We start from the raw sequence: 20,351 nt of genomic DNA on the forward strand, positions 1-20,351 counted from the left end.
TGGTGGAGGGCTGGAAGGGGAAGGGGGTCCTCCAACTGGCATGGAACCAGAGCTGCGGGTCAAGGTCCGCCGCGGTGCCTCCCCTGGAGCCGGCCCTTCATTTGCCCCGCTCTCGCTCGCTGCCAGACTTCACGCCCGCAACGGGGCAAACTACGCCGCCTCCCTTCCCTCTCGCGCCCACATGACGCCAGTCAAAGCATCTTCCCATCAAAGTCACCGCTCACACACCACGCAGGTATCGGCCTGTCTTTAATCGCCATTTTGACACCCTTTAATGACTTTTTGGGGCCGTTTGGAGTGATGGCGAAAATCCCATCAAGCTAGCAGCAGCCACAGCAAACCAAACAAAAAAAAAAAAAAGATGGCACGATTCGCCGGTCTCTCGCGGATGTTAGAAAGAAGAAAAACCGACACACAAACTTCTCGCAACTAACAAAAGAGGCTGGGGGACTCACCGGCGAGTCCGTAAACGACGAGGAGTGTTGTTAAAAGTCCGTACAGCGGCTCCATGGCTCCGTGGACTGGACTGGACCCGACCGTGTCGTCCTCGTGCGGACCTAACTGTGGATGAAAGCTTGCACGCCTCCTCCGCGCGAGAAGTGGGCTGTACCACTACGACGACGCGGCCCGGGACGTACCAACAAAAACGTCAAAGAGTCAAACACACATGACAACAGGGTAATACAATACACGTAGCCCGCGTAACTTACAATTATTACATACAATACAATAATCCTTATTATTTACAAGACCGCGCACTTTTAAAAACAAAGAGCAAAGAGATATATTTTTTTTTTAAAACAACAACAACAACAACAAAACAGCCTATTAAAATGACTAAAACATACAATGCAAGAAAGATCATTTAAATAAATGGAAATGCTCTAAAATGCTGAATCATAAGTATGAGAAGGAAAAAAAGGGGTAGTTCTTCACCTGGACTTAAAGGAAGCCTAGCTATAACAACACTTGGGGCTGAGTTCACTTTTATTGTAACTTTTTCAAAACACAACAGAAATATTATTAGACAATAGTCCAAAAATATTAACATAATAGTGGGAAAATACAAAAATATAACTCAGAATTTTACAAGAATATTATTAGAAAAAAATATGAAAATATTATATGTATCACATAGAAAATAAAGGAAAAAATACTAGAGTGTGACTTACAATTTTTTAAATTAATTATAATTTCATCATTTGAAAATATGTTTTATCATTATTTTCTTTAAAGAAAATATTGTGTGGATCAGTGGGAAAATGTTGAAGGTACTTTGAGATGTAGTAACGTTCACAAATAATGATATTGTTATTGATATTGGGTGCTGTCAGGGAACACAGTCATGTGGGTTTGCTGCGAAGTGTTGCAAAACAAGGAAGTGAAAGTTAATATAAAGCTCGAGAGATTGCCTCTTGAAGGACAAAGTATCCGAGTCTGATCATTGGGCACTTTGGCACGGGCCGACAATACTGCACTGTCAGCAGTTTGGAGGAGCCAACTTATTTATTCACTTAAGATAAACAAAAGTTGATTTCTAAGTCATTTCAAAACACATTTGACCAGATCCACATCATAAAGTGAACTAATTCCTTTATGTTTATTTATGCGGCTTCTTCAAACTAAAATGGCAGACTTTTTTTTGGATGGGGTTTTTTTTTTTTGTGGTTCTATTCATGGTAGACATGTCTACCAAATTCCATGTTGCTCAGTCTAACAGACTTTGGGGGCTGAATTTTTAAAAATCCAAAAAGTGAAGACAGGTTTTTCTTTGAGGGATCACTGGAAACAACCAAAATGGCAGCTTCAAACCAAAATGGAAGACTTCCTGTATCTTTTTGGCCACTGCTTCTTCAGACTTTTTTGTGGTTCTATTCATGATGGACATGTCTACCAAATTCCATGTAGCTCAGTCTAACAGACTTTGGGGGCTGAATTTTTAAAAATTCAAAAGGTGAAGACGGCTTTTTCTTTGAAGGACCAGGAAATAACCAAAACCACCATAAAGTGGCAGCTTCAACACAAAATGCCAGGGTCCCTGTGTCTTTCCGAGCATGGGCCCTAGAGACTTTTCGGTGGGTCTACTCAAGATCGACGTGTCTATCAAATTGTATGTAGCTAAGTGAAAGAGGCTTGAGGGACTGAATTTTCAAAGACTTCTTGGGGTCGTGAAACAATTTCAAGAGGGCCTTTGCTAGTAGTCAGTGAATAAAGCATGAGCTTTAATGTGTTTCCTCGCTATCCCTCCTGCCTTTAAACACCCCCTGGTGGCTTATTAATATCCTGAGCGAGCCTAAAATCCCCGGGTGGGAAGCGGTGCCCTTTTCCACAATCAATCCAACCTCTTCCAGGGCCAGTTTACATAGCAACAATACTCATTAATCTCTCACATGATAAATCATTTCCTTGTGTGTCCTCATAATACAAGCATGAAGACGCTGGCTACGTAAGGAGTTGACAACCTCAAAAGTGGTACAATGGGGAGTTCAACTGACATTTTGATCTGTCAGAAAATCAATCAAAACTTGTAGTTTTGGGTTTCGCACTCGGTGCCCGTCGCACACACTCCACCTGGCACCGGCCGGTCACCACGCCAGCCCTTAACCCCGCCATTCACCCACCACCGTCCAAATCAACCACCCACTTGATGCTCGACTTTTTCCACCCGTGAAAAACGGTATTGTGTGGCCGGTACATTTTGTCGACGGGGGTGGAGGTTATTTTTGTGGAAGTACAAAATCGTTTCGGGGGCTTAACACAGCGTTTAGGGGGCCTAACCACATATAACCAAATCATTTTTTGGGGGGGCTAGCAACATTTAGGGGGGCTTCAGCCCCCCTAAAATAGGTCTAGTGACACCACTGCCTCCACCCGCCCTTGATCTCCACCATCTCCTTTTCTATCTATCAGTTCCCCAACCAGGTTTTTTTCTTAAAGGGCTCTATATATAAAGTGGAGTTGTGTTCAGTTGCTTTCTGTTCTGTCTTCTTTTCAGCTTATTCCCCAGGTTCTCCAACTAGGTTCCAATAGATGTTTTTTGTTTGTTTTTGTATGTTGTTATTGTCTGTTTTTGCAATTTTCTCCCTTTTTTCCCCCCCCTCATTTGTGGCCAGGTTTCCCAACCAGACTTAAATAAAAAAATAAAAATAAATTAAAAAAAAAGTGGGTACAGCATTATCATAATTTTGTTGTTCTTAACTAAGTAAACACAACTACGATAGCCATAAAGTCAATTTTCCCTTTTTTTTTTCCCCCGGTGTAGTGTGAGCACACATCAAAGAACACATTTTATCCATTACTGCTGGGTTGAAGGAATTAAATAAGATAGAAATGTGCAGCTAGAGCGCCATCTGATGGCGTAATGTACACAAAGCACGACTTTGGCCACAACTCAAAATGAACTTTTATTTTGTGTAGATTTTTGAAAACATGTTCATAATGAATAACTGTAGAGCGTAGCGGCACTTTGTTGGCAGAAACGGGTTCAGTCGAAAAAAGTTTGCGGGCTGAAGTATTAGCGGGTATCATTTTCACATTGTTTTGCGTACGACAAAAAATGAACCCCGTCGATGGCCATCACAGAGTCAGTCAATTACACTGAACATTGCCAAAGACATGGTGCCCATTTATACATTGCCAAAGCACTCATTGATGCACATTTTTGAAAAAAATTGACCCGAGGTATGTGCAAATATTTTGCCTCATCATGTTTTTTGAGTGGAACAAACCATTTTTGTTGCGATGGCGGCCGGAGCGTTTCTAGGTTGTTTAAAGATGACAGTTACATTTTTTTGTTTCAATCTCTCAATTTTTAGGTGTGCTGGGATTTATTTTTGGGGTGTTTCAGGACCCCCCCGCCCCAAAATTGTCTAGAATGCCTATGCCTCTCACCCTCAACTGTCCAAACTAAGCCTTGTTGCATTACGTTATAACACTGTGACTATTGATGCGATTCATTAGCCTGCCTATGGCATTTTCCATTGTGTGTTAGCATTAAGCTCGCGGAAGGCACAATTACGTTGTTTTAAATAACCTTTTTTTTTTTGTTTGTTCGTTTGTTTGTTTTTGGGATAGTTTGAGAGTAAACCTCATGGGAGTGGCAGTAAACAGCTTGAAGCCTCTTTTTGGGGAAAATTGTTGTGAGGTGAGTAGTGTTGCACTCATTGCCAACACACACCGCTCATATCTAAAACGTTTGCTCACAAGTCGAACGGAAAAAATGGGGTCATTTGTATCTGTAAAGAATAAAAATAATTACATTTCTGCAGAAGGTGACGCAAGTTAATGCTGGGAGTAAAACTTGTTTCAAAGAAATCCCCAAATAGAAAAAAAATAATAATATATGTGGTGGGGGGGGGCGGGGGGTTGTCAGGATTTGTCAGGGCTCCTGGCCCTCCGACTCGCTTTGTGAAACTGAATAATGTGATGACGGACGGAACGAGGGACATCATGCACGGCTAATTTACTAGGAAAGACGTCGCTGAGTGACTTTTGAAAACACAAACAAGTCACGTGAAACCGCAAGCGGCGCTCAAACAGCAACTCCCACACAAGGCTAACGTTACCACACAACGGTTAAGGGTTTTAGGAAGCGGTTTTAAGGAAAACAGTGTTTGCCTTGACCCAGGGGGACATTTTGTTCCCAAAACCTCAGACGCTACAAACACCTCTTCAGGCAACCTTTTAAGTACTTTTGGCTTTATTTTTCGCACCAACTATAGACTAAGGAACCAACGACAAAACCTGTTTTGCACAAGAACAAACGATGTTGGCAAAGTGACACAAAAATCTCTGCAAATCTTTAGTGCGCTTTTATTAAATGTTGGCAAAAAGGAACAAAGTAATCACAGCAAAGTTGACAAGAAAGACTCGCTGAATATGACAAACAGTGCAGAGACCTCCGCAAAGGTCAGAACATAATGAAAGTTAGCAATTGCGTGGAAGAAACTCGTAAATTTCCAAAGACCTCCACCAAGGCAATCCAGATTTGCATCGACACGTACCGGTTCCTTCACAGCCCAGTAGAGTTGAATGGTTATTCTCCGATCCCATTTTGCGGTCATCTCCTCAGTCCTCCCTGAGGTACGCTTCGGGCACGTCCTCCTCGCTCTGCTCCAGAGCAGAGGTGCGCTGGGCGCTTGCCTGGACCTCCAGGGCTTTGGCCTCCAGCAGCTTCTTGTCGGCGTCTCTGGAAAACTTTCTGGCCTCCTCGGCTTGGGAGCGGGCGACCTGTATGTTGGTCTGCATGGTGATGGACGCGTGCTCCGCGCCTGCAAAAAAAAACACGCCGTGATGCATCCACAAAGTATTCACAGTGCTTCACTTTTTTTTTTTTTTTTTTTTTTGTGCACACCTGAAGTGTGCGCCGCCTCCGCTGCCGTTTCACACAAGCGGAGGGCGCTGACCCACACCGCCTCGAAACGCTTGCACTCCTCTTGTCTGTCGTTGACCTATCACACGGGAGAACATGTGACATCATCATCTTCGTCGTCATCCACCGCAGCGGTCGACTCGCACCGGCGGCCGTCGCTCACCTCCGCTCGCTGGCCAATCATCACCTGCCAGACGGAGTCCTCCTCCGCCTGGCTCAGCTTCCCCAGCGAGGCCAGGTAGCGCTTTTGGAGCGTGACCAGTGTCTGCACAGCCTGCCAAAAAACAAACAAACAAACAAACAAAAACAAAAACAAAAATTCAGACATACAAGCTCATCCGTCTGCCATTTTGCCAAATTGTCCTCTACTTTAGTTTCATTTTTGGCCACTTTCAGGGATCCTTCAAAGACACCCGGGAGATTTTGGCCGATTGCTCCCAAATTGGAAACAACAAAGAGTGACAAATTGCGAAAATCTGTGAATAACTCACATCACATAAAAAAAATTTAAAAAAAAGGGGTATTTGCCCAAAGATACCACAATATGGTGGCAAAGCTATTCTATTGGAAAAGGGCACGGCCTGGCTAAATGAAGCTCCTCCCCTCATTTTAACATAAGTTCCACAGATGCCACAAGATGGAACCAAAGCACTACTTTTACATGACAGAGCAGTGCGAGGGCCCGTTCAAACTCACCTTTGAATACTCGGTGATGGCATCTATGAGCGCTAAGGTGGTCTGCGACAGGAAGGTGCCGGAGCTGTCCGTCACTAGCGAGGCCGCTCGTCTGATCAGAGACTCGTGAGTGAGACTCGGAACCTGCAACAACGCAAGAAACTAAGGTTGGAAAATTCTGGCAATTTTCAAAGCGGGAAGCTTTCCATGGGAATCAACAGAATTTTGTGGGAATAAACAGGAATTCACCAAATTGAAAGTTGGCTCTTAACAGGGAACTTAAATATAGCGTTGGAAAATGCATTCAATTGAACTTGATTTTCAATCTAGTTCTTGCTAATTGACTGTTCAATAAAATATTTAAAACTCGATAAAGTTCTACTTACAAATATGGTGAAATGTCATGCATTTTAATATTTTGCATGAATGTCTGCTTCTGACAAAACACAAGTTTCAATATGATACCTTTTCAAAATTTCTCAGCTTAACTTTCCACCCCAAAAAAATGACTGACAATGTTCTGGAAATTTTCCAGAAAAAAATTCCACCCCAATGCAACCCTACAAAAAACAAAAACAAAAATCCCGCCAATTATGGCAAATATCATAGAGCGACGTTGCCAAAACGCAGCCATCGGTCGTACCTGAGCGAAGGGAACAGCACACAGCCCGCCGGCCACAGACGCCGCCACTGCCGCGCTCCTCCAGCTTGGTTTGCAGCGCCTGCACAGCACCTGGTTGTTTCTCCTGCAAGCGGCCACAATATAGTTAGCGGTACCTTGACTTAGCTGTTGAATGTCTTCCTCCTCCCGCAAATCACACCTCTCTCAAATCAACTTTCCCTAGCCTTTATCGACGTCTTCTCCTTCTGCTTCAGTATAGTAGGTATCGTCAAAGTAGTACGTTCGTACTGGTTCACCAAATCGACTACAAGCACACCTTGCTCATGTTTTTCTATGATTTCTATGATAAGATCATCCGCTTCTCGTCTCGGCACTCACTCCTAGTCAATTTGTGGCCTCAGTATCGATAAAACGTGCATGTGTTTGTAATTGTTTGGGGGGCACAGATTAGCATTTTGTGCACATGTTCTATCTATATGGTGCCAACAAAATATTAATTAGCAGCCAAAAAGTACTAATTTGTAGCCACGAATGAGTTGCGGCTCCATCATGGATACTTGGGTAAGCAAATGGAACGCACCTTCTCTTAATTAATTTATTATTTTTCTTTAATGGACACATAAACATGAGAGCAGGTGCGTTTGATTTGCTCACTAGACTGTCCAGTACGGACCCACAGCTACTTCTTGGCCACAAATGCGCAGTGTGTGCGCACGTTGCATCGGTACTCACGTGGCCTCAACTTCCATTTCATCCTCACCACCCTTGCGTCATGTCTTGGGCTCCGAAACATTCGCTCCTCATTATGCGCAGGTGCACCTAAATGTTGTCAACTTCATTTCATCCTCACCGCCCTCGCGTCATGTCTTGGGCCCCAAATCATTCGCTCCTCATTTTGCGCCGGTGCCCCTAAATGTTGTGGCCGGCGTGCACGCGTCACAGCTAGACCGCTTTCTTCCATTTCAGAACACATTGCATCAACACGGTTAATATGAATGTTTGTAAACGTCTCATTGATAACTTGTACATTGATGTTTAATTAATTTGTCGTTTACGTTTGAATTGCGTCACTGTAGGTGCGTTCACTATCTTCTGGTTTCCTTTCCGGTCGAACCCATTCTTCTATTTTCATCGAAATAACAACTACACTGCTCTTTATATGTATATTTTTGTGTTACATTTACACCTAATGCCGATATTCCGGGGAAATGTTTCATTTCAATTAATTTAAAACAGGACCTACCGGAGCAAACGGAGGAAGACTGCCCCCCGCCACAGCGCGGCCATGTTGGTCCGCCACAGTCAACGTTCCCTCTGCCAAGGCACGTCGATACTTCCGGTCTCACGCCACGCGGTGCTGCCATCTGGTGGCCAAAACCCTCAAATACTTTTTCATTACGCTTGGAAACAATGGGCGGTGCCAGTGTACTTCCGGGTGGCAGAAAAGTGGCTAACCGAGCCGAACTGAAAAGCATGACAAAAACTTGTCGTGTTTGGGGTTGTGCTGCCAGATTTTTCTAAAGGACAGACTGGGAACCAAACCTCCATCATTTGCAGGCATTTTCTCACAGGTATGTAATCTATAAAATGTTTGATTTGGGTTATCTTTGAGTCATTTCGCAAAGCATCATGCTAGCCTGCTTGCTAACATCACATACATATGACATCATGGTGAAACGGTCTATACGGGGGTCAAATTTACAGGGGCGAAAGTTTACCAAGGACTCTCTCATAATCCCAATGCCAATTACACACAATTAGCATGTATTTCATTTATTTTCCTTTATTTAACCAGGTAAGGCAATTGAGAATAGTTTGTAATTTACAAAGACGACCCGGAGGCACTTTAGTGTTCAGTGTCTTGCCCAAGGACAATTGGACAGCGTAAAGTCGGACCAAGGATTCGAACCACCGACCCTTCAGTCAGTGGACGGTCCGCACTAACAACTGAGCCATGGCTGCATCTTAAGGCCAAAAATAAAATGTCTTTTTCAGTGGGAAAAAAGATGATAAAAGCCCTGTTAACATTATAAGGATGAAGTTGTATCCCCCCCCCCCCCCAAAAAAAAAAAAACTAAGAAATTTTATTTTTTTTAAAGCTATGTTGTAAACTTACAAAAAAAAGACTGTTTTTCTAAGAAAAAGTAGTAATATTGCAATTTTCAAGTCAAAGTTTAATGAGGTTTGAAGTCATTTTAACATGAAATTGAAAAATACCGCTTTATTTTTTTGGGAAATAGAAGATTTAGGTCAGATTTTTTGTTGTTGTTGTTGTTAAAAAAAGGGATTATTTATTTTAGAAAAACCGTTGTATTATATTTACGAGAGAGAAATCTTCTGGTGCTCGTCCTGTTTTCAAGAAAAAAAACCATTTTATTACCAGAATGAACAAAAAACAACAACACTATTGTCCACCCTGATGTCCAGTGGAACATTGTTTATTTTAATTTCAATTTAAGAACATTCCAGAGAGAACACTTGAAATCAATCTGGTTCATTTAACTCCATGGCTGAGACAAAATATTAGAAACGGCTCTCAGTATGTTGCAATGCACTTCTACACCATCACAACCTACAAGCGTACCACAAAACCTGTTGCGTACTAAATTAAAGTGAACATTAAAATCAAAATATTTGATACAGATTGTGCAGGTGCCGCTCAGTGTATGGTCGGTGAGTGTTTTGATATTAAAGCACAATAGTAATACAAATATTGCATGATCCTTGCCGTCTGATGAAATCCAAGAGTGCCATAGGTAAACAGCAAGTTGTGAATAATTAATGATGCCGGTAATGAGTTGCACCAGACTTTATTATCAATACTCGAGACAGCGACACGTGTCCACAAACGCACCATGACATGGAAAAAAACAACTTGCGTGTATCTGCTTAATTGCATCCCGAGATGTCCAACTTTTTTCCCAATCCCTTTGAATAATTAATGAGCACCGTTTAGCCTTTAACGAGTTTCATGGGGATTGTTTTATCTTTTGAGAATAGTGACATGGACGAAATGACTTCAGAGAGCCGTCGTCATTGGAAAAGTTGCCCCCTTGAGGCCCCCTTTAACCACTACACAACCAAACTTTTTAATAGCAAACAAGCCAACGGGTGTGCCTAATCTTGTGGCCGGCAACTGTTTGGTGGTCTTGGTAGGGAGCAATTTGAAATCTACCAAGTTTAATGTTGTTTCAGTGAAACTGGCTTTGGGAGCTGAATTTTTCAAACCCCAAAATCTCGATTAAGCTCGGACCTCGTAAAGTGAGTTGCCAAACTCTGTTTCATGGCGTCACACAGTTTGGTTGTCAAGTTGAAACCAAATGTTGACATACGCACATAAAAAACACACGCTTTTATTTCCTCACTGTCTGACATGAAATCAGACTCAACCTTTCTTGTTTTAGATTCAATGTTTTGGATCTCCTTCCACAAGCTTCTCACAATAGTTGGCGGGAATTTTGGCCCATTCCTCCTGACAGAACTGGTGTAACTGGGCCAAGTTTGTAGGCCGCCTTGCTCGCACATGCCCTTTCAGGTCTGCCCAGACATTTTCAATAGGCTCGAGATCAGGACTTTGCGATGGCCTCTCCGAAACCTTGCCTTTGTTCATCTCAAGCCACTTTGTAACCAGTTTGGCAGTACGCTTCGAGTCATTGTCCATTTGGAAGATCCATTTGCGCCCAAGCTTTAACTTCCTGGCTGTGCAGATACAGTGGGTATGGAAAGTATTCAGACCTGAATACTTATGGCTGTGTGATATTTCAGTTTTTCTTATTTTTAATGAATCTGCAAAAATGTCAACAATTCAGTTTTTTCTCTCTCAATACGGGGTTCTGTGTGTACATTAATGAGGAAAACAAATGAACTTAAATGATTTTAACAGATGGCTGCACTATAACAAAGAGTGAACAATTTAAGGGCGTCTGAAAACTTTCTGTATCCACTGTATGTGCAGGCCAGTGCACGTAACAATTTTGGTCTGGTTGTTGTTTCGTGCTCATTTTTTTTTCGGACCCACCAACCTCATGGTCGAACTTAGACTGATGCACAACACACCTCCGTCCGAAGTACAGCCCGTGGGCCACATCTGGCTCGCCCCGCAGTCTCTCGCGGGCCCTCTCAGCCTTTGTGAAGTCAAAATAAAACAAAGTATGTGTGTCGGCAGTGCAAGCGAACAAGAGCAACAACTTGTCTTTAGTGTTGCCAACTTGGAGATAGTCACTATATTTTTCTGACAGTCCTCGTGACAGTTTTTTTTTTTTTTTTTTTTTCTTCCAACAACCAAAAACCAAAAAAAATCAAACAGCAGCAACGTCAACTGCGGTCCTCGTATTAGCTACATTGTTATTTCCTGCACGGTGGAGGGAAGAGGGGACTTTACCCTTGTAATGATTTGGGAGTCCCGTTTAATTGTGATTACGTTATCTGCCCACATGTGTTGTTGTTCACAAATCTGCCGTCGGCCGCTCAGGAAAACCGGTTGCCGAAAGCCGCGCAGTGCGCGTGAGTGAGTTCAGTCGGGTTTGGCCGCGTCGCCCGGCCTGCAGCAGTCTTTAGTCAACGTCAAGTTCCCACCAACATTGTTGTGGTAAAGTCCACGCGTGAAACCCCAATTAACGATGGGCATTTAACTATCCGGCTATTTATGTTTTACTTTGTGTTTTACATCAACCGATATTTGACAGTTTGGTTATTTAGTTCTCTGGCCTCTATGGAGAGGAGCAGTTGAAGGTGAGATGATCCTTTGCTCCAAAAAGTTGGCTTCCTCCGAAACAATTTGCCACACACAAAAACACTTCTGACGTGATGGCTACGCCCCCGGGTCGCCATGGTCGCCGTGCTGCGCGTTCATTGGTCATCAGCAAGCCGAAGGTGTGCTACAAATGCGGTTGCCCTCCGTTTGCAATGCGGCAGCAGAGTTCCGAGTGTGCCAACAGATTCCCCAGCTGCTTTTTTTTTTTTTGACGAATGGCTGGCAGCAACGGCCTACAAACTTGGTGGTAGGCAGCGAGGAACGAAGCAACTTCAGCACTACTGTTTTGATCGCCGTCTTCCTCAGCGTCAACCTCTTCCAGCTGGGCACTTTCTTCGCCAAGGACCGCTTCCTGTCGTCCATGCGCTACGTCCGGTTTGCCAACATGCTGCTCAACGACTGCTGGTTCCTGATCGTAAGCGACGTGCTGCTCTTCTTGTACCAGTTTCGTGTGACCACGCACGTTTGGCTGTGCCTGCTGGTCTACTTCGTCATGGCCATCTCAGTCATGGCCACGCCGTGCACTTCGACCGCCATGACCGTGGAACGCTACGTGGCCGTGTGCATGCATCGCCTTGATTCTGGCCCCACGCTGCTTGAGCCCTCTGGTCTACGGCCTCAGGGATGAGGTGTTCTTATTATCTTATTACTTTTATGTATATATGCACATGTATTATTATACTACAAAGGGCCCAAATGTTCATACTGTGACCACAAAATGTTGATTTACTTGTTAAATATAAATGAATGTTTGTGTACTCCTCTTTCATATGATCATATAGAAAGTGACATATTTACATGTACGTGTAAATGTATATAAAATCTTACGAGCACAATGAAAACCAATTTATGCGTGTATGTGTTATTCTGAATTTGCATCTCTTATTATTGTTGGCTGATGTGCATTTACAAAAATAAAAAGACACTTGAGCATATTAAGTTGAAACCGTGGAGATTTTTTTATTTCTTCTTTCCAGCCGAGCGTTGTGCGCGTGATGCATCGATGAAATGAAAATATGAATCAAAGGTAAAGACGGCTTCTGCTCTAACAAACAGTCCCAAACATCAACATTGCGTTATTAAAAACTATTTTTTCCTTCATTTTAGTGTGATTTTTACATGACAAATAATAATGTGCAGTAAAGTCATTATAATAAGAATAAATATGAAATATATTGGCAGAACGACTTCCCCCTACAATCCCAAAACGCGCGTGGTAATCGTCCAGACTGTAGGTGTGTGTGTGTGTGTGTGTGTGAATGTAGTTTGCCGATGATGTGCCCTGCGATTGGCTGGCGTCCGGTGCAGGGTGTACCCCGCCTCTCGGCCAAAGTCAGCTGGGACAGACTGCCGCTCACCCGCCACCCTAATGAGGGCGAACGCCAGAGAAAATGGACGGAGAGCGAGGATTTCATCGCAATGAGCAGAAAGAGGAAGTGTTTTTTTGACCAACCCAACTGTCAATTTGCTTCTAAAAGCATCAATTAGTCAAATAAATAGCTCCAAATAGGGAAGCTCCTCAACCCACTTCAACATTGCTGCTTGACACCGAGATGTCACAAGAAGGCATCTCTTCAATCTCGTTGCTGAACACTAAGGTGCCTTACAACGAAACAAATATGGCTACCGGAATGAACAAAGTGTCTGTCGTCCTCAATCAGTCCTCTCTCAAGTAAGCTTCGTGTATTTCCAGCTCGTCTGCGTCCTCCAAAGAGGCGGCGTACTCCGCCATCCTTTGGATCTCGTCCACTTTGGTCTCGGCCAGCTTCTTGTCCGCCGCCCCCACCGCGGTCCGGGCCCGGTCGGCGTGCGACCGCGCCAGCCGGACGCTGGCCGTCAACGTGGCGGACGCCTGCTCCGATCCTAAAGAAGCACAGGTGGGGTACTCGAGTCAGACGCAAGTGGACAATTTGAGGATGTGGAACTCGCTTGGCTATAATCCACTTCATCGCAGAGTACCAATGCTTGGATAATGGAAGTGTCTGGAGTCCCGTTTCACTCACCGGCCGCATACGCCGCCTCCGCCGCCATTTGGCACAAGTTGACGGCCTTGATCCAGGTGGTCTCGAAGCGTTTGCATTCGTCCAGATGCTCGCTGACCTGTCAAGCGGGAGCCCAGATTAGCATCAGACAGCTGCACAATGTTCCCACGCTGCATCACACGCCTGCCCGGCCCCCCACCAGGCCACAACCACACGCACAGTATTTTCAATACGTTTTATGCTTACAATTTTTTTGGTCTCTTCAAATATGTTTCCAATCCATCCATCCATCCATCCACCCACCCATCCATCCATTTTCTTTTGCTTAGTCGAGGTCGGGTCACCGGGTCAGCAGGTCAAGCGGGGAAGCCCTGACTTCTCTCTCCCCAGCCACTTCGTCCAGTTTTCCGGAAGGATCCCGAGGCGTTCCCGGGCCAGCCGAGAGACGTAGTCTCTCCAGCGTGTCCCGGGTCAGCAGCTCAAGCGGGGAAGCCCTGACTTCTCTCTCCCCAGCCACTTCGTCCAGTTTTCCGGAAGGATCCCGAGGCGTTCCCGGGCCAGCCGAGAGACGTAGTCTCTCCAGCGTGTCCCGGGTCAGCAGCTCAAGCGGGGAAGCCCTGACTTCTCTCTCCCCAGCCACTTCGTCCAGTTTTCCGGAAGGATCCCGAGGCGTTCCCGGGCCAGCCGAGAGACGTAGTCTCTCCAGCGTGTCCCGGGTCACCCCCAGGGCCTCCTCCCGGTGGGACGGGCCCGGAACACCTCGCCAGCGGCTCGACCCTGAGCCCCTCCCGGATGACCGAGCTTCTCACCCCATCTCTAAGGGAGAGCCTGGAAACCCTGCGGAGGAAACTCATTTCGGCCCCTTGTATCCGGGATCTTGTTCTTTCGGTCACAGCTCGTGACCATGGGTGAGGGGAGGAACGTCGATCGACCGGTAAATCGAGATCTTTGCCTTTCGGCTCAGCTCCTTCTTCACCACGACAGACCGATACAGAGTCCGCATCTCTCCAGGCGCTGCAGCGATCTCCTTGTCGATCCCCGGCTCCATTCTTCCACTTGCCAACACCCCGAGATACTTGAACTCCTCCACTTGGGGAAGGATCTCGGTCGAACGCCTTCTCCAAATCCACAAAGCACATAACTCAGACAATCCTCAACCTAAACTTAACCAGCCCTAATACACCCAAACCCCTCACCCTCATCAACCCCCAACCAATTCCAACCGTCACTCGAACCTACGTCAGTGCTGTCCAAGTTTTCTCCTATGCTGTCATTGATGGGTCTTGGCTCAATAAAAGTTGGGAAACACAGCGCTATGTGATTAGAAGTAATTGATTATGATTATAAGAAATGAAATGAAAAGGTTACACAGCGACGGCATCAGATTGTGGTGCCTCTACACTTGGTGAAGCAGCATGTGGCTCATGGCCCCGGGCTATTCTCGTAGGCCGCGTTCCAACAATTGTACGAGGTGGCTCGATGTTGAGTTCAAGTCTGACAGCAGTCACGTCAACATGCGGACGCCAACCGATTCGAACCCAGAGCCTCAGAACTGCGAGGCAGGCGCGCTAACCACCTACCAACTTGAGATCACAAAGTATTTTCCCAATTAAGTGACCAACTCCCGCCGCCCTCCTGTTTTATGTCGCGTGTCTAGAAAAAGCGCGACTTAAATTTGACATTGGAATTGTATTATTATTATTATTAATAAATAGTTGAAGTAACCTCTGTTTTCTGTCCATATATGGCCTGCTGAAGCGAGTCCTCCTCGGCGGGGCTCAGTTTTCCCAACGAGGTCAGATAACGTCTTTGCAGGGCAATGCGTGTGTGCACAGCCTGGAAACACACAAAAACGCTCCATGAAGCATCGTCGCAGATTCGTCGGGACCACACGCGGCAATCGGCGACGACTCCAATCATAACGTTAACAACTGACTGTGGGAGGACATTTATTTTGGGGTGACGCTCACCTTAGCGTAGGCGTCGAGCGCGTCGACCAGAGCGAAGGTGCTCTGCGACAGGAGCGTGCCGGTGCCGTCGGTGACCAGCGACGTCGCCCTTCTGATCAGGGCGTCGTGAGTCAGGTGCTCCGCTTGCTGCAAGGAAAACACATTTGAATGGTGAAGCAGCATGTGGCTCATTATCCAAAAGCGTGTTTCAGTGGAGCGTCTGAAGCTCACACATTTTTTGCTCGAAAAATCCACAAAGTGTGGCAGGCAGCAACTGCCGCCTGCTCTATGCAACTCCCCCACAAAAACTGCAGAAATACAGGAGCAATATTGCGCCAACACCTACCTGCACAGACGGTGCAGAACAAAGGTGGCTCAAGCTTGAAGGCGCAGCGCTTGTGTGTGCACACACTTGCCCTTGCAGCAACTTCCTGTTTGCCGTCTTTCTGGTGCTGAACAGGACACGAGCAGAACTGCTGTTAAGGGTGAAAAGAAACCAAGATTAATGTGATGAGAATACATTCCTAATTTTCCACGATAGTGAACATTTTTCAAGTAGGATTTTGTGCAAAAAGTAGGCTTTTTTAGAAACATAGCAATGTGATGACAAAAGTAACATTTTTCCAAACTACTTGTCTTATTATTTGTCTTATTGTCTTAAAAATAGTCATTATTTCGAAGAAAAGTCAGATTAAAAAAAGAAAACAAAAAGTAATGTTATGAAAATAAATTTGTATTTTTTAGAATGTTTTTCTTTTCAGAATAAGTTATTTTTAAAGAAAAGAGCAAGATTTTATTTTTTAGGAAAAAAAGTATAATTTCTTAGAAAAACAATTTCAAGAGTAAAATTGTTTTTTCAAGAATTACAGTTGAAAACATTGTGGGGAAGTCTTTTTTCAAGAATAAAAGTGGTATTCCAAGAATAGTGATTTTTGTTGTTGTTTTTTTGTATTAAGAATATTTTTTCGTCAAAGTGGGATTTTTTTTTTTTCAAGAAACAAAATATTATGAGAATTTATACTTTTTTAGACTATCGGTTGTATTTTTCCAAGACCCAAATTTTTTTTTTTTTTTAATTCCCCCCAATTTTTTTTTTTTTTTTGGGGAAGCCAGAAGTACCTGAGCAGGCGACTGCACGCTGCTCCTCTCCTGCTGGAAGCGTCTCTTTGCGAGCCCAAAAGTCCCCCCGTAGCCCGGATGCCGCATGCTGAGCACTGACGCACGGCTTGCATTCTAAACACCTTTCTGTCTTTTTCTCAAACACCAGCGAATCAAACCTCTATTCTTCCGTAGCTTTCAAATGTCCAGTCTGTTCCTGTCAGCGCCCTGCCGCTCGTATTTATGCAGCCCCGGAGAGAGTCTGCGTCACATTGCGTAAAATCTTCGATCCGGTGACACTGCCTGCTGCAAATGCGCTCGTTTTGCCTTATCTCACCCCCAAAGAAAAAGGCCACAGAGGCTATGTACGTTTAGCTTGCAGAGTCTGACATACACGAACACTGAGAACTGCGTGCGTGCGACATGCCATCACATAATCTCGTATTTAATCTTTTGACCTGGTGAAGCAGCAAGTGGTTCATTAGCCAAGGCTGTTCTTGTACGCTTTGTTCCAACAATTAGATGTTATTCTCATGAGGGAGGCGGCTCTTGAAAACTGCACGTTTCCCAGTTTAATACAGAGAACAGAAAATACTACCACAGTTGGTCTCAGAAGTGGGATCCAAGAAATAACCCCCTAAAAAAAAATCCTCCCACTAACTCATTAAAAGATAAAGCTGGGTGTTTCCCAGTCTGTATTACAGTAATATCATTTTTTTGCCAAAGTTGGTGTCAGAAGTGGGATCTAAGGTTTGACCGGCCCCACAAAGAAAGAAAACTGTTGGTGTTTTGTGTTTTTGCAGCAATATTGAAAATATCACCACAATGGAAGGTGTCAGAGGTGGGGTCCAATGATTGATTAGCCCTGACAAAGCCACAAAAATATCACACCGGGATTCCCTGAATACGTATTACAAAAATATAGCAAACAGTGACACAACTGGTGTCAGAAGTGTGATCAAGGATTGAACAGCCCCACAAAAAGGTAACACCCAATGTTTATAAAAGTCCATCCATCCATCCATTTTCTGAGCCGCTTCTCCTCACTAGGGTCGCGGGCGTGCTGGAGCCTATCCTAGCTATCATCGGACAGAAGGTGGGGTACACCCTGACCCGAAGTGATACAGAAAATATTGCTAAAATCATTGGTGCCAGAAGCGACATCCTAGAATTGACCACCTGCATAAAATTCCCTATCTTGGTGTTTTTCAGTGGTTAATGAATTACTATCAAAAATAATAACACAGCCATTGGTGTCAGAAGTGGGGTAAAAGGATTGACCATCAAATAAATAAATAAATAACTCTTGGTTTTTCCTAACATTACAGTAATGTATCAGAATCAAAACATGTTGCCACAAAAATGGTGTCAGAAGTGGGATCCATGGATTGCGCACCCGCTCCGAACAAATCTTGGTGTTTTTGTATGGTTTATTACATTCACATAGAAAATATTGCCACAACAATTGGTGTCAGAAGTGGGGTCCAAGGCTTGTCCAGGCCGCAATTTCTGTTCAAATTCTGTTGATTTTCATGCGCAAGATTGTTAAAGAGTCATTTCAGTTTGACGGTCTATTAAAATTCTAATTTTTATGGAATGCTCTTGGATAAGATTTTTCTTAATAGACTCCATTTCATAATTCACCCCGAATTGTAATTTACCAGACGTTTCATAACGGCCGTGCGGCGTCCGGCATTTATTTGCTCTCCGAGTTTGTTTTGGACCTTCGCTCGGCTGCTCGGCCTCCAGCGGTGACGCAGAGCTTGCGCAAAGGAAAGAGGCCAGCGACCCCCGACCTCCGTCCCGACCCAACACCGCCTCCAACAAGACGCACACACCTCCCGAGAGAGGTGCTCCCACCAGAGTCGACGTGTTTGCGCAAACAACGGCAGAAGTTGAGGTTACACAATGACACCGTGACGCCACATGGTGACGTTAATGATCAGCTCGTCAGGTCATTGATTACTAAATGAAGCCGCCCTCATTGGAAACCTTCAAAAACAACAAGAAAATATTGCTCCGAGCCAGAACGTTGCAACACAAGTTCGATTAAAAACTTTTCTTTCTTACACGGGAAGAAAAGCAGACAATGACGACTAACTCTTGGTGTCAGATTGACATGGTGTTTATTTTTAAATAATATATAAAATATTGACACAATTGTTGGTGTCTGAAGTGGGCTACTCAGATCGACTGGCCCTCAAAACGCTTGTGTTTTTCTAGGGTTTAGTACAGTATTATAGTAGAACATATTGGTACAATATGCATCAGAAGTGGGATCCAAATATTAACCGAACCCAACAAAAGGCAACTCTTGGTGTATCCCAAGGATTTATTTCAGTAATAGATCAAATATTCACACAATCGTCGATATCAGAAGTGGGAAGTTCCCACTTCTAACTCCACAAAATTACGAGAGCCCTCTCTGAGTTTTCCCAGGGTTTATTTCAGTGACGCTTCAAATATAGACACAAAAATTGGGGTCAGAAGTTGGATGCAATGATTGACTTACCTCACTAAATGACAAAAAGACAACTCTTTGTGTTTTCCCGGGGTTTAGTCCACTGATATAGAAAACATTGATTCAAGTGTTGGTGTCAGAATTGGGATTCATGGACTGAGCAGCCCTAAAAACGAACAAAAAAAACCCTCAGGATTTATCCAGGGTTTATGTAAAAGATGTCAATCATATTTCCACACCAACTGGTGTCAGACGTGGGATCCAGTGACTGACTACTCCACAAAAAGATCCTTGACACAATTATTAGTGTCAGATGTGGGATCCTCGGATTGTGCTGCCCGCAGAAAAAAACAAAAAGACAACCTTTGTTGGTGTACCAGGCTTTATGGTACAGCACGCCCGTGACCCTAGTGAGGAGAAGCGGTTCAGAAAATGGATGAATAGATGTTCTTCACACAAATTGTTGGTATCAGAAGTGACATCAAGACACTTGTTGGTGTTTTTCCAATTTCCATGAATTAGTATTGTGGTGGATTGTAGTATTGAGTGCATTGATTGACTGGACTGATCGGTCGGAATCCTACCAGCCAGAACTGGCATCATCGTGGCCGCCGCCCCGTCTACCCGCCTGGCGCTCCGACCGCACGTGCGCCTGAGCCCGGACTACGCCAGACGCTCGGCCCGGTGGCCTTTTTCGACTTCTTCTGCTTCGTCCTGCACCCCAGGGTCCTCTGCCCGCTCATCTACGGATTCCGGGGACTGGAACCTGCGCGGGCACGTCGTCAAGGCCCTCGTGGGGTCAAAGGTCAGGGTCTGAACGTGGACAAAATACATTTTTGGAAGACTTTTTAACAATAAAAATCAGACATTTTTCAAGGGTAAAACTTTTTTGCGAATAAAAATTTTTGAATAATTTATGTTTTCGAGGAACATTTCTAGTATGATGATTTGAGATGATTTTTGGGGAGATTTCTTTTTCCAAACTTTTTTTTTTTTTTTTAATGAGTAAAGACTCTCTTTTGGAGACTTTTTGGAGGGAGTAACAAAACGTGCGGCAGCGGACCCAAGGTTGCGATCTGAAAGTGAGCGCTGCCTTGCTCAAAGCAGTTCTAACCGCTTTTTCAGCCTTTTTCATGGAGACGTCTCGGTTAACCATCAACCTGCTGCAAACACACACACACACACACACACACGCTAGTTTCAATAAAAAAAAAAAAAAAGGTGGCGAAACGTTTTTGTCGGGCACCACAGGGCAAGCATACACTTACAATATTTTAAAGATAATAATAATAATAACTACATGACATGTACTTCTACTGTACTTATTATCCGCAGCCAGCGCGTCATGGGGCCTCCTTGTTGCAATGCGTCAACTGGCCAGAAGGTGTCGCTACAGTCCCGGACTCAAACGGACTTTTGAGCAAATCCATTTCTCGAACT

At 44.4% G+C, this 20,351-nt stretch overlaps 3 protein-coding genes across 9 annotated transcripts in view; all 3 read right to left on the reverse strand.

The window, feature by feature from the left end:
• nectin3a (nectin cell adhesion molecule 3a) overlaps window positions 1-1,002 on the reverse strand; it is a 50,213-nt gene extending 49,211 nt beyond the window's left edge. For 3 of the 4 annotated variants that reach the window (XM_061781299.1, XM_061781301.1, XM_061781302.1), the window contains exon 1: window positions 456-1,002. In XM_061781299.1, the coding sequence (XP_061637283.1) occupies window positions 456-510 (55 nt within the window). In that variant the 5' untranslated portion in view covers window positions 511-1,002. The remainder of the gene's footprint in view (window positions 1-455) is intronic. The other variant, XM_061781300.1, reaches the window with a different exon arrangement.
• Window positions 1,003-4,795: 3,793 nt separating this feature from the next.
• Window positions 4,796-8,051, reverse strand: diabloa (diablo, IAP-binding mitochondrial protein a). 3 transcript variants are annotated; one of them, XM_061782203.1, is made up of 7 exons: window positions 7,724-7,870; window positions 7,401-7,622; window positions 6,690-6,792; window positions 6,068-6,190; window positions 5,535-5,645; window positions 5,354-5,450; window positions 4,796-5,270 (listed from the first exon to the last, which is right to left on the reverse strand). In XM_061782203.1, the coding sequence occupies exons 2-7, from the start codon at window positions 7,415-7,417 to the stop codon at window positions 5,068-5,070; spliced, it is 654 nt and encodes a 217-aa protein (XP_061638187.1). In that variant the 5' UTR covers window positions 7,418-7,622; window positions 7,724-7,870; the 3' UTR covers window positions 4,796-5,067. The 3 variants fall into 3 exon arrangements, with proteins under 3 accessions (XP_061638187.1, XP_061638185.1, XP_061638186.1); XM_061782201.1 differs by lacking the exons at window positions 7,401-7,622; window positions 7,724-7,870 and adding an exon at window positions 7,912-8,051; XM_061782202.1 differs by having other exon boundaries at window positions 7,401-7,859.
• A 4,305-nt stretch (window positions 8,052-12,356) lies between these two features.
• On the reverse strand, window positions 12,357-16,825 carry LOC133482253 (diablo IAP-binding mitochondrial protein-like). 2 transcript variants are annotated; one of them, XM_061782200.1, is made up of 6 exons: window positions 16,472-16,825; window positions 15,765-15,828; window positions 15,374-15,499; window positions 15,129-15,239; window positions 13,425-13,521; window positions 12,357-13,284 (listed from the first exon to the last, which is right to left on the reverse strand). In XM_061782200.1, the coding sequence occupies exons 1-6, from the start codon at window positions 16,582-16,584 to the stop codon at window positions 13,079-13,081; spliced, it is 717 nt and encodes a 238-aa protein (XP_061638184.1). In that variant the 5' UTR covers window positions 16,585-16,825; the 3' UTR covers window positions 12,357-13,078. The 2 variants fall into 2 exon arrangements, with proteins under 2 accessions (XP_061638184.1, XP_061638183.1); XM_061782199.1 differs by having other exon boundaries at window positions 15,699-15,828; window positions 16,472-16,808.
• Between the last annotated feature and the right edge of the window lie 3,526 nt (window positions 16,826-20,351).

The sequence above is a fragment of the Phyllopteryx taeniolatus genome, chromosome 8 (assembly GCF_024500385.1).
Source record: "Phyllopteryx taeniolatus isolate TA_2022b chromosome 8, UOR_Ptae_1.2, whole genome shotgun sequence".
Classification (NCBI taxonomy): domain Eukaryota; kingdom Metazoa; phylum Chordata; class Actinopteri; order Syngnathiformes; family Syngnathidae; genus Phyllopteryx; species Phyllopteryx taeniolatus.

What these genes read in the sequence shown, in the direction of transcription:
- LOC133482253 (XM_061782199.1), bottom strand. Translation starts at nt 16,584, where the DNA reads ATGCAAGCCGTGCGTCAGTGCTCAGCATGCGGCATCCGGGCTACGGGG. An exon ending in GCGTGCAGTCGCCTGCTCAG is followed by an intron (nt 15,829 to 16,471) that starts GTACTTCTGGCT and finishes CACCCTTAACAG; the next exon opens with CAGTTCTGCTCGTGTCCTGT. An exon ending in GTTCTGCACCGTCTGTGCAG is followed by an intron (nt 15,500 to 15,698) that starts GTAGGTGTTGGC and finishes TTTTCCTTGCAG; the next exon opens with CAAGCGGAGCACCTGACTCA.
- diabloa (XM_061782201.1), bottom strand. Translation starts at nt 7,955, where the DNA reads ATGGCCGCGCTGTGGCGGGGGGCAGTCTTCCTCCGTTTGCTCCG. An exon ending in GTCTTCCTCCGTTTGCTCCG is followed by an intron (nt 6,793 to 7,911) that starts GTAGGTCCTGTT and finishes GGCCGCTTGCAG; the next exon opens with GAGAAACAACCAGGTGCTGT. An exon ending in TGATTGGCCAGCGAGCGGAG is followed by an intron (nt 5,451 to 5,534) that starts GTGAGCGACGGC and finishes CCCGTGTGATAG; the next exon opens with GTCAACGACAGACAAGAGGA.